This window comes from Otolemur garnettii, unplaced genomic scaffold, assembly GCF_000181295.1.
Source record: "Otolemur garnettii isolate 467f Iridium unplaced genomic scaffold, OtoGar3 scaffold00261, whole genome shotgun sequence".
Classification (NCBI taxonomy): domain Eukaryota; kingdom Metazoa; phylum Chordata; class Mammalia; order Primates; family Galagidae; genus Otolemur; species Otolemur garnettii.
In genome coordinates this window covers 76,954-92,192 of record NW_003852656.1, presented here as the reverse complement: position 1 = coordinate 92,192, position 15,239 = coordinate 76,954, and the positions used below count along the sequence as shown (strand labels likewise).

Below are 15,239 nucleotides of genomic sequence, written 5' to 3'. Positions count from 1 at the left end.
GCCTAGAATCCTAGCACTTGAGAGGCTAAGGCAGGTAGACTGCCTGAGCTCACAGGTTCCAGACCAGCTTGAGCCAGAGCGAGACCTCATCTCTAAAAATAGCTGGGTGTTGGTAGGCACCTACAGTCCCAGCTACTTGGGAGTCTGAGGCAAGAGAATCACTTGAGCCCAAGAGCTCAAGCTCTTGGTGAGCTATGACACCATGCACTCTACCACGGGTGACAAAGTAAGACTCTTGTCTGAAAAAAAAAAAAGTGTGTTGCCAAGAAAACTGAGGTACTATAATTAGATTGGGCTGTATGAGAAATCCATACCTTTAGATGCAGAAACACTGGCTGGATTAGCAGCATGACAAGTTATACAGATGTGGAGGGAACACCGGAAGCCCTTATTTTGTATGACAGTGGGTGGGTACTTCTGGACACACTCTTCATGGTAAAATTTTCCACACAAGGGCAGAAGGCACCTTTTAACATCTTCCCCACTTTGCTTACATACAAAACAGGTATGAATTCCTGAGAAACCAAAAGAAAGTAACAAATTAACACTAATTCAAGAATCTACATCATGTGATACCAGTAAGTAAAAATTTAGTGAGAAACTTCATAATGGATTGATCAGTCTGACATCAGAACCCACTGAACGATCTCAACATCACTAAAAATGGATAATCTGACAAAATATGCTTGCTGACGTAAAACAACAGGAACAGCACTGTCTTTGAGGCATCTTTGCCTAAAGAAGAAAACTGATACTGAATCTAATCTAGTCCGTAAATATAAATACAAGTTTATGGGAAATATGGAAGACAGAGAAACAAGTTAAAGGGATACCTCAAAGGATGCAACCAAACAGGGAATGTGAAAATTTTAGAGGAAAAATGACCATTGCCTCAACAAAAATATAGCATTTAAAAATATGCTAGTAATATTATAATAGATATAGAAAATTAAGAGACATATTTATTTTCTTTCTTTCTTTTTTTTGAGACAGAGCCTCAAGCTGCCATCCTGTGTAGAGTGCCATGGCGTCACAGCTCACAGCAACTTCCAACTCCTGGGCTTAAGCCATTCTCTTGTCTCAGCCTCCCAACTAGCTGGGACTATAGGAGTTCGCCACAACGCCCGGCTATTTTTTAGTTGTAGTCGTCATTGTTTGGCAGGCCCGGGCTGGATTCGGACCTGCCAGTTCTGGTGTATGTGGCTGGCACCTTAGCCGTTTGAGCTATAGGCACCAAGCCAAGAGACATATTTTTGAAAATAAAATATAGGAATGTTATTTGGATCTTAATTCAAAACACTGCAAAAAGACAAAAAGACAAATGAGAAAATTTTAAATGTAAAAATGGTAGATGACACAAAGAAGTTACTGTATATTTTCACCTGTTGGATGTATTTTAAAAAACTGTATCTGTAAAAAAATCTCTTGAAACACATAGGGAAAGTGAGGTACAAAGTTGAAAACTTTTGAAATTAAGTGATGAACACATGGGGATTCTTTTCACACGGTTTTCTTTTTCTTTTCTTTTTGATAAGAGTCTCCCTCTATCACCCTAGGTAGACTGCAGTAGCATCATTGTAGTTTACTGAACTGCAAACTCCTGAGCTCAAGCAATCGTCATGCCTCAGCCTCCCAGATTACTAGGATTACAGGTGTGAGCCACTGCCCTGGACCCACTGTTCTTTGTACCACTATGTATGGCTAAAGACTTCTACCTTTTTTCTTTTTTTCCAGTCTCCATAGAGACTGTCAAAAATTGCCAATGCTGGCTTGGCACCTGTAGCTCAAGTGGCTAGGGCGCAAGCCACATACATACACCGGAGCTGGCAGGCTCGAATTCAGCCTGGGTCTGCCAAACAACAATGACAACTGCAACCAAAAAATAGCCGGGCCTTGTGGTGGGTACCTGTAGTCCCAGCTACTTGGGAGGCTGAGACAAGACAATCGCTTAAGCCCAGGAGTTTGAGGTTGCTGTGAGCTATGACGCCACAGCACTCCACCAAGGGTGACATAGTGAGACTCTCTCTGTCTCAAAAAAAAAAAAAAAAAAAAAAAAAGAATTGTCAATGCCAACTATGTTTAAAGTTGTCATGGGGGGGATATTGGGAAAAGTTTTCAATTAGCAATAATTATACCTCAAATAAACTTCATAGGCTACAATAGTGCCACTGCTCAAAGCTGAGGATTTCTATAGTAACATTTAAAAAGAAAAGGTATTCAATTTCTGAGATACAGTACAACGTAAAGAAAAGACCTCAGATTTGAGAGGCAGAGATGAATGGGAACTCTGTCATAGGCACTTGCTGAAAATAAGAGCTCACTCAAATCACCTATCTTATCTACAAATACTGAGATCGCCCAGCTAATAACAATTTTAGGAAAAAGTATTAAAATATGTATTTATAAAGAAACCAATCAGCCTGATGCCAAATACATTGAAGCCATTATTAAACTGGAGCAATCTAAGTAAGGATAAGGTCACCCTATTGCAGGAAAACAGGGTGAGCCACAAGCAGTGAAAAATGATTACCATTTCTTACTCTCTTTACCTTTACTAAAACTGGGGACATTTTTTCTACTCTCAAAAAATAATTACTTCTCTATACCTCATATCATATGCAAAACATTAAAAATAGATCATACATATAAATGTGAAACCTCAAACTATGCAATTCTTAAAAGAAAACATAGGAGAGGGTCAGGTGCAATGGCTCATGCCTGAAATCCCAGCACTCTGGAAGGCTGAGGCAGGTGGACTGCCTGAGCTCACAGGTTCAAGAATGGCCTGAGCAAGTGTAAGACCCTGTCTCTAAAAATAGCTGGGTGTTGTGGCGGGTGCCTATAGTCCCAGCTACTTAGGAGGCTGAGGCAATAGAACCACTGTAGACCAAGAGTTTGAGATTGCTGGGAGCTCTTGACACCAAGGTACTCTACCGAGGGTGACAAAGTGACACTCCCCCACCCCCCCCAAAAAAAAGAGAGAAAAGAAAAAAGAATCTATGACACTGAGTTAAGATTTCTTAGATATGACACCAAAGCATAGTCCATAAAATTAATAAATGGATAAATAGATTTAACTTCTACTCTTTCAAAAATACCATTAAGAAAATGAAGTCAGGCTCGGCACCTGTGGCTCAAGCGGCTAAGGCGCCAGCCACATACACCTAAGGTGGCGGGTTTGAATCCCCAGCCTGGGCCCGCCAAACAACAATGATGGCTGCAACCAAAAAATGGCCAGGTGTTGTGGTGGGCACCTGTAGTCCCAGCTACTTGGGAGGCTGAGGCAGGAGACTCGCTTGAGCCCAGGAGTTGGAGGTTGCTGTGAGCATGATGCCATGGCACTCTACCCAGGGGATAGCTTGAGGCTCCGTCTCAAGAAAAAAGAAAAAAAAAAAGAAAATGAAGTCAGGTGTGGTGGCTCACACCTACAATCCTAGCAGTTTGAGAGACTGAGGAAGGAGGACCATTTGAGGCCAGGAGTTTGAAATCAATCTCAGCAACATACCAAGATCCTCTCTCTAACCCTATCCCCCCAAAATGGAGCAGGTATACTGATGCATGCCTATAGTCTTGGCCACTTGGGAGGCTGATCAGCCTGGACAATGGAGTGAGACTCCATCTCAAGAATGGAAGGAAAGGGAAGGGAAAGGAGTAGGGGCAGGAGTGGGTAGGAGAGACAGAGACAGAGAGAGTTAGGAAAGAGGAAAAGGGAATGGCAAAGGAAAAGGAAATGAAAGGAGAAAGAAAAGACAAGATAGTTATAGATCAGGAGAATTTTTCTTTTTCCTGCAGTTTTTGGCCTGGGCTGGGTTGAACCCACCACCTCTGGTACATGGGGCCAGTGACCTGCTCCTTTGAGCCACAGGCAACACCAGGAGAATATTTTTTAAAGTATCTGTTTGATACATGACTTGTATCCAGAATAAAGAAACTGTGAAACTCAACAATATGAAAATAACCCAGTTTTAAAAAAGATTTTGACAGTTACTTCATCAAAGCACATAACAACTGCTCATCAATCATTACGGAAATGCATATAAAAACCACAATGAGATACGACTGCATATCCATTAAATGGCTAAAAAAACCCAAAACAACTAAGTGTTGAAAAAAATGCAGAGAATTAGAATTCTCATATGTTGCTGGTAGGAATAAAAAAAAATTAGTAGTTTCATAAAAAGGCAAACATATACCTACCTAAGATTTGGCCATTCTACTCCTTGGAATTTACTCAAATGAAAAGAAAATGTGTTCAAACTAAATGTTCTCAGTAGCTTTATTTATAATAGTCTCAACTACAAAGACCTCAAATATGCCCCAATACATGAATCAATCAACAAACTGCAGTAAATGGACACAAGGGAATACTACTCATCTATAAAAGAAAATGAAATATCAATACAAACAATAACATTGTTTGCTCAAAATAATTATCCAGAATAATGACTTCACAGGTGTGTGTGTATATATATGTACGTATACATATATACGTACATATATGTATATATACACACATGTCAAAAACTTAACAAATTATACCCCTAAAAAATGTGCAATTAGGGCAACGCCTATGGCTCAGTGGGTAGGGCGCCAGCCCCATATACGGAGGGTGGCAGGTTCGAATCTGGCCCTGGCCAAAATGTAACAAAAAATAGCTGGACATTGTGGTGGGCATCTATAGTCCTAGCTACTCAGGAGGCTGAGGCAAGAGAATTGCCTAAGCCCAGGAGTTGGAGGTTGCTGTGAGCTGTGATGCCACAGCACTCTACTAAGGGTAATAATGTGAAACTCTGCCTCTAAAAAAAAAAAAAGATATACAATTAACCTCAATAAAGCGCTTTATTTATTTATTTATTTATTTTTGAGACAAGGTGTCACTATGTTGCCCTGGGGTTGAATGCCATGGCGTCATAACTCAAGGAACCTCAAATTCTTAGGCTAAAGCAATTCTCTTGCCTCAGCCTCCCAAATAGCAGAGATTACAAGTCTCCCACCAGAACGCCTATTTTCTAGAGACTGGGTCTCACTCTTACTCAGGCTGGTCTCAGACTTCTGAGCTCAGGCAATCCACCTGCCTTGGCCTCCCAGAGTGCTAGAATTACAGGCATGAGCCACTGCGAATACAGCTCTTCTAAGAAAGAGAAACTTCTGGGAGGCCAAGGTGAGTGGACTGCCTGAGCTTATGAATTTGAAACTAGCCTTGTAGAGGGCGCCAAGAGCCAGATGATTTACAGCTGGGGGTGGACCCTTGGGCCATTCCTCTGCAGGTGTTCTTTGTGGAAGAAGAGCCCAAGCCTCAGCACATAGTCATTTGTTAATTAGTCCCCTCACCTGTGTTGTATGGTCTCACTAAAAGGCTAGTGTGGAGGTTGTTCAGGTCTATTCTGCAAAGAAAGGCTAGCCCGCCTCCTGCAAGCTTGTACTTCTAATCTGTGTCAGCCCTGGTCCTGCGGTGATCAACACCAAGGCCATAGGGGCCCAAGGGGTTGCAACATAGCCTCAGCAACTGCAAGAACCTATCTTTAAAAATAGTCAGGCTTTGTGGCAGTAGCCTGTAGTCTCAGCTATTTAGGAGGCTCAGGCAAGAGGATTGCTTGACCACAAGAGACTGAGGTTGCTGTTGAGCTATTATGCCACATTATGCTAAGGTGACAAAGTAAGATTCTTACCTCAAAAACAAAAAAGAAAGAAAAAAAGAGAAATGACTGACATATACATCAAAAGTGGTATATTTATATTTTTAGTCATATTAATGTTTCTACTATCCTAATCTTAGGAGTCTTCTTGTCATTTTTTTTTGAGATAGAGTCTCACTTTGTAGTCCCTGGTAGAGTGCCATGGTGTGATAGCTCACAGCAACCTCCATTTCTTGGACTCAAGTGATTCTGTTGTCTCAGGCTCCCACATAGCTGGGACTACAGGCGCCTGCCGCAATGCCCAGCTATTTTTACAGTCAGGGGCTCTTCTCTAGCTCAGGCTGCTGCTCACCTCAGCCTTGCAGAATGCTGGGATTACAGGCATGAGCCACCTCGCCTGGCAGTTCTTGTGTTCTGTGCTAAAAATTCAGTTTGTCTTATTATCTTTATTATGATATGTATAATGCTATCTGAACAGGCTAATCTAAGGTTAACCAGTTTTTTAAAAAATCAACTTTCACTCTGGGGGCCAAGGAGGGTAGAATGCTTGAGCTCAGCTACTAGGGAGGCTAAGGCAAATGAATCACTTGAGTCCAAGAGTTTCAGGTTGTTGTGAGTTACGATACTAGGGTACTCTACCAAAATGAGACTGTTTCAAAAATAAATAAATTAAATTAAATTAAAAATAAATCAACCTTATTGAAACATACTACTTCACTTCCTTTATATGAAACTCTAAAAATGAAAAATATAATCATTTGTAACAGAAATCAGATCACTGGTTACCTGCAGTTGGAGGTGGGGACAGAGTAGGACTGAGCATAAGAGAACTTTGTCCAATGACAGAAGTTCAAAATTTTCATTGATTGTGGTTACTTGGGTGTATACATTGTATCACAATCTAACAAAGCATATGATTAAAATGTGTGCATTTTAGAATGGAAAAATTATACATCTATACATCTAAAATTATACATCTGATTTTTTTTTTCTGGAGACAGAGTCTCAAGGTGTGGCCCTGGGGAGAGTGCCGTGGCTTCAGAGCTCACAGAAACTTCAAACTCTTGGGCTTAAGCGATTCTCCTGCTTCAGCCTCCCAAGTAGCTGGGACTACTAGCACCCACCACAACACCCGGACATTTTTTTTTTTTTTTGGTTGTAGTCATTATTGTTTGGCAAGCCCAGGCTGGATTCGAACCCGCTAGCTCTGGTGTATGTGGCTGGTGCCCTAGCCATTCAGCTACAGGAGCCCAGCTGATAAAACTGATTTTCTTAAAAACTGTATCACCTTAGATCAACCTGTTCAAAGAACATCACATCACAATAAAGATAACAAGACAAACAAAACTAAATTATTAGTACAAAAGGCAAGAAGAGCTTTCTAGGATTAGGACAGAAGAAAGATTAATATACCTACAATATTACTGGGCCGCATGGCATTACTTCCTATAATAATCAAAAGCCCAACTAAGCAGAAGGTGAAATAATACTGTAACTAACTATCTTCCAATTTTTGATCCCAAATTGCTGAAAGTGGCTCCAAGAAATTAAAAGAACTGTCACAACCAATAAGGGCTTCAATTTGACACAGTCATCAATTTACAGACATGGGTTAAATCCACCTCATTTCTTACTCTAAAGCTATACACTACCTGTCAGAGTAGAAACAATTACCATTCCCATCATTCTTACCAAGCCAAGAAAAAACTTCTTCCTGTCTTTTGCCTCACAATGGCAAAGTACATTCCCATCTTTTCTTCAAAACTATCCTCTCCTGTTACTGTGATTGTACTCCACCATTATTCCCCTCTTCTTTTTGCAGAAATTTGTTTCTCCACACTTATTCCTAACCTCCATCCTATGGTCACTAAATATGATCTTCCTTGGACCCTATAACATCTTCTCTTCAGATACGACATTCCTCTCTGTTGAAGTCAAACTTTTTAAAGAAGTAATATACATTGCTATCCATTCACCTTTCAATATAGTTTGACATCCTGCCAATAACTGAAGCATTTTCAGCTGGGTGCCTTGGCTCATACCTTTAATCCCAGCACTCTGGGAGGCCAAGGCAAGCAGATCATCTATACTAATGAGTTCAAGCACAGCCTGAGTTAGAGTGAGACCCCATCTCTAAAAATAGCTGGGCATTGTGGCAGGTGCCCATAGTCCCAGCTACTTGGAAGGCTAAGGCAAGAGAATCATTTGAGCCCAAGAGTTTGAGGTTACTGTGAGCTATGATGCCACTCTACCGAGAGTAAAAAAGGGAGACTGTATCAAAAAAAAAAAAAAAAAAAAAAAAAGTAAAGCATTTTCTCATTGCCAAAAACAGTTGCCTCTTTTTAATATATAACCTCCTAAGTATTTTTGTCACATCTGTCCCTACTGATATTACCCCACTCCCATAGCTTCATAAAATAATGGCTAGTTTCTCCTCACTTTCTAGTTAACTCTTCATAAGAGTGTATTGCCAGGTAGTGTCACTGGCCCACTCTTCACTGATGCTTTCTTTCTCTTATGGCAACATAATCAACACCCATGATGTCAATGACTTACCAGCATAAGATCTATACTTTCAGCCCTGATTTCTTCATTGCTTAAATGCTGTAACATCTACATATCATGCTTTTAAAAAAGAACACAGTATAGCATATGAGGTGCTTTACAAGCTGATCTGAGCTGCAAATTCCTGTTTTATGACCCAAGTTTATGTTACAACTCTTCCAAAGAATCTTCTTTTTTGGTAAACATTTTATTAATGTATGATGCACACACATAACATAAAGTGCAGACATGCTAAGCCTATACATAGCAATTCATGAATAATCACAAAGTAAACATACTCATTAGTAGCCAAATTAAGAAATACAAAACATAACCTATAACCCAGAAGCCCTTCCAGTCATTACCAATACCTCTTAACTAAAGTATCTTAAACTCTAAATATACTGACCTATAATCTCTATTTTCTAAATATTTCACTCACTTTCATTATTGAAACTTGTGTCCTTCCTCTTCTCATACAAATTTCTATTTCTCGCTTAATTAGCTCATCTCTGCTCACATTGCACTTTGAAAGTATCTCCAATACAACACATTTTGCACTGTATTGTGATATCAAGACATTATTCAAATGGCAGCTTTTCTGAGGGCAGAGATACTAACACCATTGTAGCAATTATCCCAGGGTTGCTACAAAACAGTGGCTCAAATAGATAAGTTTTTTCCCAGAAAAACTTAGAACTCAAGTGTCTTTGGGAAGACGACTTTTCTTTAATCTACTTTACCTGTGCGACATTCATTGCAGATAAATTTTCCTCTTGGCATTTCAGTTAATCCAAGGCACTCCAAGTGGAAAGCCCCACAGCACTGAGCCTCACATAACAGCAGTTCACCCAGTTTCTCACAATTCTATTAAGAGAAAGAACATAGATTTGTCTATAGAAAAAAGATTTTAAAAAGTCCAATGTCATAGGCTGGGCGCAATGGCTCATGCCTGTAATCCTAGCACTCTGGGAGGCCAAGGCATGTGGATTGCTTGAGGTCTGGAGTTTGAGACCAACCTGAGCCACAGCAAGACCCCATCTCTAAAAATAGCCAGGCATTGTGGCAGGTACCTATAGTCCCAGCTACTTGGGAGGCTGAGGCAAAAGGATCTCTTCAATCCAAAAGTTTGAGGATGCTGCGAGCTATGACACCACAACACTCTACCAAGGGAGACAAAGTGAGACTCTATCTCAAAAAATAAAAAAGAAAGAAAACCAATGAGGAGGCTCTCATTAGAAGGAAAGATGAAAAACTGTGCAGGGAACAGTGGCTCACACCCATAATCTTAGCACTCTGGGAGACTGAGCTGGGAGAATCATCTGTGGCCAGGACTGCAAGACCAGCCTAAGAAAGAGCATGACACCATCTCTATGCACACCTGTAGTCCCAGTTACTTGAGAGGCTAATGCAGGAGGATCGTTTGAAACCAGAAAGGGTGGGATTGCACTGAGCTATGATGACTCCACTATACTCTAGCCAGGATGACAGAGTGAGACTCCATGTCCAAAAAAAAAAAGAAGTCTTAATAGAAACAAGAAATCTCACCATTCACTGAAGTAATAATTTAATAATTACCTCCTCTGCCAGGCACCACACAAGGTTCTTGGCTCTGTGTTTTTTAAAGTCTAGCTATAGAAAACACAAGTAAATGATTAAATAAACAGGAAAGATATCAGATAATGGTAAGCATTAGGTAGAGAATTCAAGCAGTTACTTAGGATTGGCTGACTAGAGGGATGGCTTCTCAGTCTAAGGTAGCTCTGACAAGTCAGCCACACAAAGATCTGAAGAAAAGGCTCAGAACCTGTAGCTCAGTGGTTAAGGGCACTGGCCATATACACAGAGGCAGGTGGGTTCGAACTCAGCCAGGGCCTGCTAAACAACAATGACAACTGCAATAAAAAAGTAGCCAGGCATTGTGGTAGATGCCTATGGTCCCAGCTACTTGGGAGGCTAAGGCAAGAGAATTGCTTAAGTCCAAGAGTTTGAGGTTGCTGTGAGCTGTGATGCCACAACACTCTACCAAGGGTGATACAGTGAGACTCTGTCTCCAAACAAACAAGCAAAAAGATCTGAAGAATAGGCCAGGTAGGCAACTCTTACAGAAAGTCCATAGATCGAAAAATGGGAAAACATGATTTTCCTAAGTATGAGGATCACAAGAAAAGCCAGTACCACTGGAATAAAGTAAACAATATTTAGAAATGGCAAAAAATAAGGTGAACAAGAGGCAAAGGTGCACTACTGAAGAGCTTTGCCAATGGAAGGCTAAAATCAGGTGTTCATTTTTACAAAGATCCCACTATCCCTCTAACTGCTACATTAAAAATGAAAAGGCAGATTACAGAGTAAAGAGACAAACCAGAAGGACAACACACTGGTTCAACCAAGAGATGCTAGCCAGCAGATCTCAGGTCTTAATAGTCCCAAATGAGCCCCCACTGAGGTCTCAACAGCCCTTTGAGACACATTGAGGACCATCTCAGAAAGATCCTTCTCACAGGATCTCATCTAAGATATAAGATAGGGTATCACTTAAGACAGAGGGCTTAGGAAATAATGATATGCACCTTTCTTTTTTTGAGACAGAGCCTTACTATGTTGCCCTTGGTAGAGTGCCATGTGGTCACAGCCACAGCAGCCTCCAACTCCTCTTGGGCTTAAGCGATTCTCTTGCCTTAGCCTTCCAAGTAGCTGGGAGTACAGGTGCCCGCCACAGGCCTGGCTATATTTTTGTTGCAGTTGTTTAGCTGACCGGGCCGAGTTTGAACCCGCCACCCTCAGTGTATGTGGCTGGCATTGTAACCACTGTGCTGTGGGCACCAAGCCCATATGCACCTTTTTAAAAAAATTTTTTTTCACTCCTTACAGAACTCAGTCTAACTACATGTATATGTCACTATAAAAACATTACAATATTCATAAGAATTCTGCAAATTCACATGTATTAGTTGTTACCACTCTAACTTGAATTCAGTTGCTATCATCCTCACTTGAATTAGCAGAAAAATACTAAAAATCTTTAAAAGCCTTATACTTACTATGTAAGGCAAGAATGGGAAACAACCACTAAGCAAGTTTTAACTTCAAGAACTCAAAAAAACAGAACAGGTAATGGTCACTTACAGATATCAAAGCTAAAATTCTAATAAGCTTTAGGAAGCAAGGCCAAAGAGGCAAGCCTGATCTCTTCTCAAATATTGACTCTCCTGTTTACCCACTATTCACACATAAAATTGAAAATGGAACAAATATTATATTTATTTTTGTATATTTAGAGTATAAATGACTTTTTTTTTTTGCAGTTTTTGGCCGGGGCTGGGTTTGAACCTACCACCTCTGCTGGCGCACTACTCCTTTGAGCCAAAGCACTGCCCACTTCTTTTTTTTTTTTTTTAAAGACAGAGTCTCACTGTGTCACCCTTGTAGAGTGCTGTGGCATCACAGCTCACAGCAACCTCAAGCTCTTGGGCTTAAGCGATTCTCTTGCCTCAGCCTCCCAAGTAGCTGGGACTATAGGCTCCTGTTATTGTTGCAGTTGTCATTGTTATTTAGCTGGCCCAGGCTGGGTTCAAACCTGCCAGCCTTGGTGTATGTGGCCGGCACTATAACCACTATGATATGGGTGCTGAGCCAGAGTGCCAATGACTTTAGTGTTTATATACAGTAAACAAATTTATCTTTATCATCTAAATAGGAAAATTTCAATACAATATAAAATGAAAAATAAACTTTTGAAATTAACTAAATGTTATGATGAACACTTCAATTGGGATTAACTAAATGTTATGATGAACACTTCAATTGGGATGACCATATAATTTATCTTTCTAACTGGGACACTTGAAAATGAAAGGAGGTGCTATTAATAAACTATGCCAGGACAAGAGATTTATACAAAGATGTATCCAAATAAGCCAGGACCCTACGGTCAACCAACCTTTATCTTTTTGTAGAAAATAAAATCCCTACAAAATACATTTATACTCTCACTTATCTTATTTAGTACAAAAAATGGGCATAAATAAACTGTCTTTGAGGATTAACTCTGTTTTGGAGGTGGTTGAAATATGAACAATAATCCTTATAAAATGCAGTGAAAATGAAAAACCAAACAACTAAAAAGAAATTATATAGGGCACAACATCTTCTGGAGAGGGGGTAAATTTTTTAGTTGTTTCAATTAAAGAATAATAAGAACTAATATCCTCAAGTTTTATATTTAACAATGAAGTGGAGTCACATCTTCTAAAAAAGGCAATATGACACAACTCAAAAGCCAAACTGTAGAGGTGTGAATCAAGGCTTCACTGTGTTTCTTCATTTAACAGAAACAAAGAAAACTAAAAGAACTTTATTACTGTTGTGATGACTCAAAAGCGTGGAATAATAATTGATACATAGTAAGTACTATATAAATATTTATTAAATAATGGGAATGACCAAGAGTGGTGACTCAGGCCTATAATTTCAGCACTCTGGAAGGCCAAGGTGGGTCGAGATCACCTGTGCTCAGGAGTTAAAGACCAGACGAAGCAAGAGTGAGACCCCATCTCTGCTAAAAATGAAAAACTGAGGTCAAGAGGATCTCTTCGGCCCAAGAGTTTAAGGTTGCTATGAGGTATGATGCCATGGCACTCTACCCGGATCAACAGGGTGAGACTCTGTCTCAAAATAAATACATAGATCAATGAAAAAATACAGGTGCAACACAGTGAGACTCTGTCCTTAAATAAATAGGAAAATATAGGTGATAGATTTTCTAAAGTCACCACTTTAGAGCAACCTCCCCAAACAACAACAAAAAATTCTCTACCAATCAAATAAGCAAAAACCCCCTCAAACTTCTCAAAAATTCCTTTGAAACCCAAAGATTCTTACACCATGAAAAACAAAAAATTATATCTGATTAAGCAACCACAGATTCCAAGCTCCTATCTCAGACCTACTTCAGGGAATATATTCATTCATGGGCTATGAAAGCAGGTGGTTCAAAAATACTGAACTATTTCACTTCCTTGCTTTTCTCCTGGGGAGGAAAAAGGGCTAGATCCTTAAAGGAAGTAATTCCACTGAAATCATCCAAAATCATTTTTATTCTAATCATCATGGTTAAGGTCATCAAGAGATGGAGAGGGCTTCTCCTAAAAGGTAAACATACAATGAAAATATAAAGTGGGCAAACATCCTCTACCTGGCAAACGTTCTCCTTCAGTGCAGCTCCTCCACCACGTTCACCCTGCATTTTTTTAGAGGCAGGCATCCCAGAGTCGTGTTCTATACCCTCCTCAACAGTCTCCTTGGGGCTTCCAGTCGTTCTGTGGGTCATTAGTTCCCCCTTGCAGAGAAAAAATAATGTCCCAAATCTGTAATATTGATGTCTCCTCCATCTGACCCCCTCCCTCTGGGCTGCTATTTGTCTAGCCATTAAGCACTTACAGATGTTCAGCCAATCACGCGGGCGGACTGCATGCAATGTTAGTTCTAACCCTGCTGTGATTGGGCGGGTAGTGGGCGCCTCATGCCCTGCCACTAACTGCTCTGAGGCTGTTCCACTGGAACTTTTTGAGCTGTTCCATTTTAAGGTTTCACTAAGGGAGAGAAAACATTCTTAAGTTTATTTGATTACTTATTTGTCCTTCCAAGATCAGTGTTTCCTAAATGCCCCCCTTGGGCATTCTAATCAAATTGTCCTGGAAAGAAACATTCTATACCCTAATGTGTGATGCTGACCTGACTTACACTAATTCTCTTTTAACCTGAATTGGAAAGTCAGAGATAGCATCAATGATTGCATTGATGCTGTGCAAGGAAATTTACCTTTGTTTCCTTAAAGCCAATGTTTACAAAGATTATCCTAAAATTAAGCAGCTGATAATCTCAAAAATAGGCAAATAAAAATTAACCCGTAATCGCAGCAGTCTCAACATTTAAAGGGCAATATCCAAGTTCCTTCAAACCATACCGTTATTTGAAGTTGTGCTCTCTGGTTTTAGAACAAGTTTACTTAATGATGAAACAGTTATATATTTTACCTGACACCTAGTGATCCTTTTTTTTTTTTAAAGATCATACCCACAGTTGTAGTATATATTCAGGCTCTCTTTTTTCACCAAGAATCCTTACCAATATCAGCCATTTCCTTTTTTTGTTTTATTTATTTATTTTGCTATTGGCCATTTCAATAGAATACTATTCTTAAGTAAACTCCTGGGAGAAGGGAGTGTGGCCTCTACAATGAAAAGTACCTTATCTTTAGAAGGCCAAAAGACCGAGAACTGAGTAGTACCTCTGAACTTGGAGTCTCCTTTGATGAATCGTCACTTTTCACTTTTTTACACTGCACCTTGGTTGTAGCATGTCTCTGACGTTTTCGTTTCCTTGGCTTATCAAATACCTTGGTGGTGCCTGTGACAGAAAAATAGGAGTTACCTACTGACTAATCGCAGACATCCAAGAACTGCTATTCTCAAATAAAGGGCCCCCATAGAATTAAGAAATATTAGATTAAAAAGCATGTTTTGTAGATTAGGAAAACAGCAGAAAGAATAAAGGGAATTTACCCAGGACTATATAACTAGTTGGGGAAATGACTACATAAATATAAATACTGCCTTCTATGCCTTAATTAGTAAAGCAATTTCAATTTATATGAACTAGAACTGCCAGTCTAGTTCTTCAAAGGAATTAAATATTCTATAAATGTAGAAGAAATGCATTTGCTAGTCAGGAAAAAATATAATCTCTGGATTCCAAGATTAGAGACAATAAGACGCACCCCTGAGAGGCTGAGGCCCAGAGTTCAAGACTAGCCTAGCCTGGGAAACAATAAGACTTCATCTCAAAAAAACCTAAGCTTGTTGAAAAAAGAAAAATTAGAGCATGGTGGTGCAACCTGTAATCCCAGCTTCCTAGGCAGCTAAGTTAGGTTTGCTTAAGCCCAGAAGCTTTGATACCTCACTGTATTACAGCCTGAGTAATAGAGTAAGATCCTGTCTTTAAAAAAAAAAAAAAAAAAAGACTCAGCACCTGTGGCTCAAGTGGCTAAGGCGCCAG

General features: G+C 39.9%; 1 protein-coding gene and 1 pseudogene across 1 annotated transcript in view; both read right to left on the bottom strand.

Annotated features, from left to right (window-relative positions):
• NSD1 (nuclear receptor binding SET domain protein 1) overlaps positions 1–15,239 on the bottom strand; it is a 117,311-nt gene that overhangs the window by 35,065 nt on the left and 67,007 nt on the right. The window contains exons 7-10 of the mRNA XM_023508620.1: positions 14,473–14,591; positions 13,378–13,521; positions 8,924–9,047; positions 315–515 (exon numbers count right to left, since the gene is read on the bottom strand). Of these exons, the coding sequence (XP_023364388.1) occupies positions 315–515; positions 8,924–9,047; positions 13,378–13,521; positions 14,473–14,591 (588 nt within the window). The remainder of the gene's footprint in view (positions 1–314; positions 516–8,923; positions 9,048–13,377; positions 13,522–14,472; positions 14,592–15,239) is intronic.
• LOC111722483 lies at positions 2,020–2,180 on the bottom strand (annotated as a pseudogene).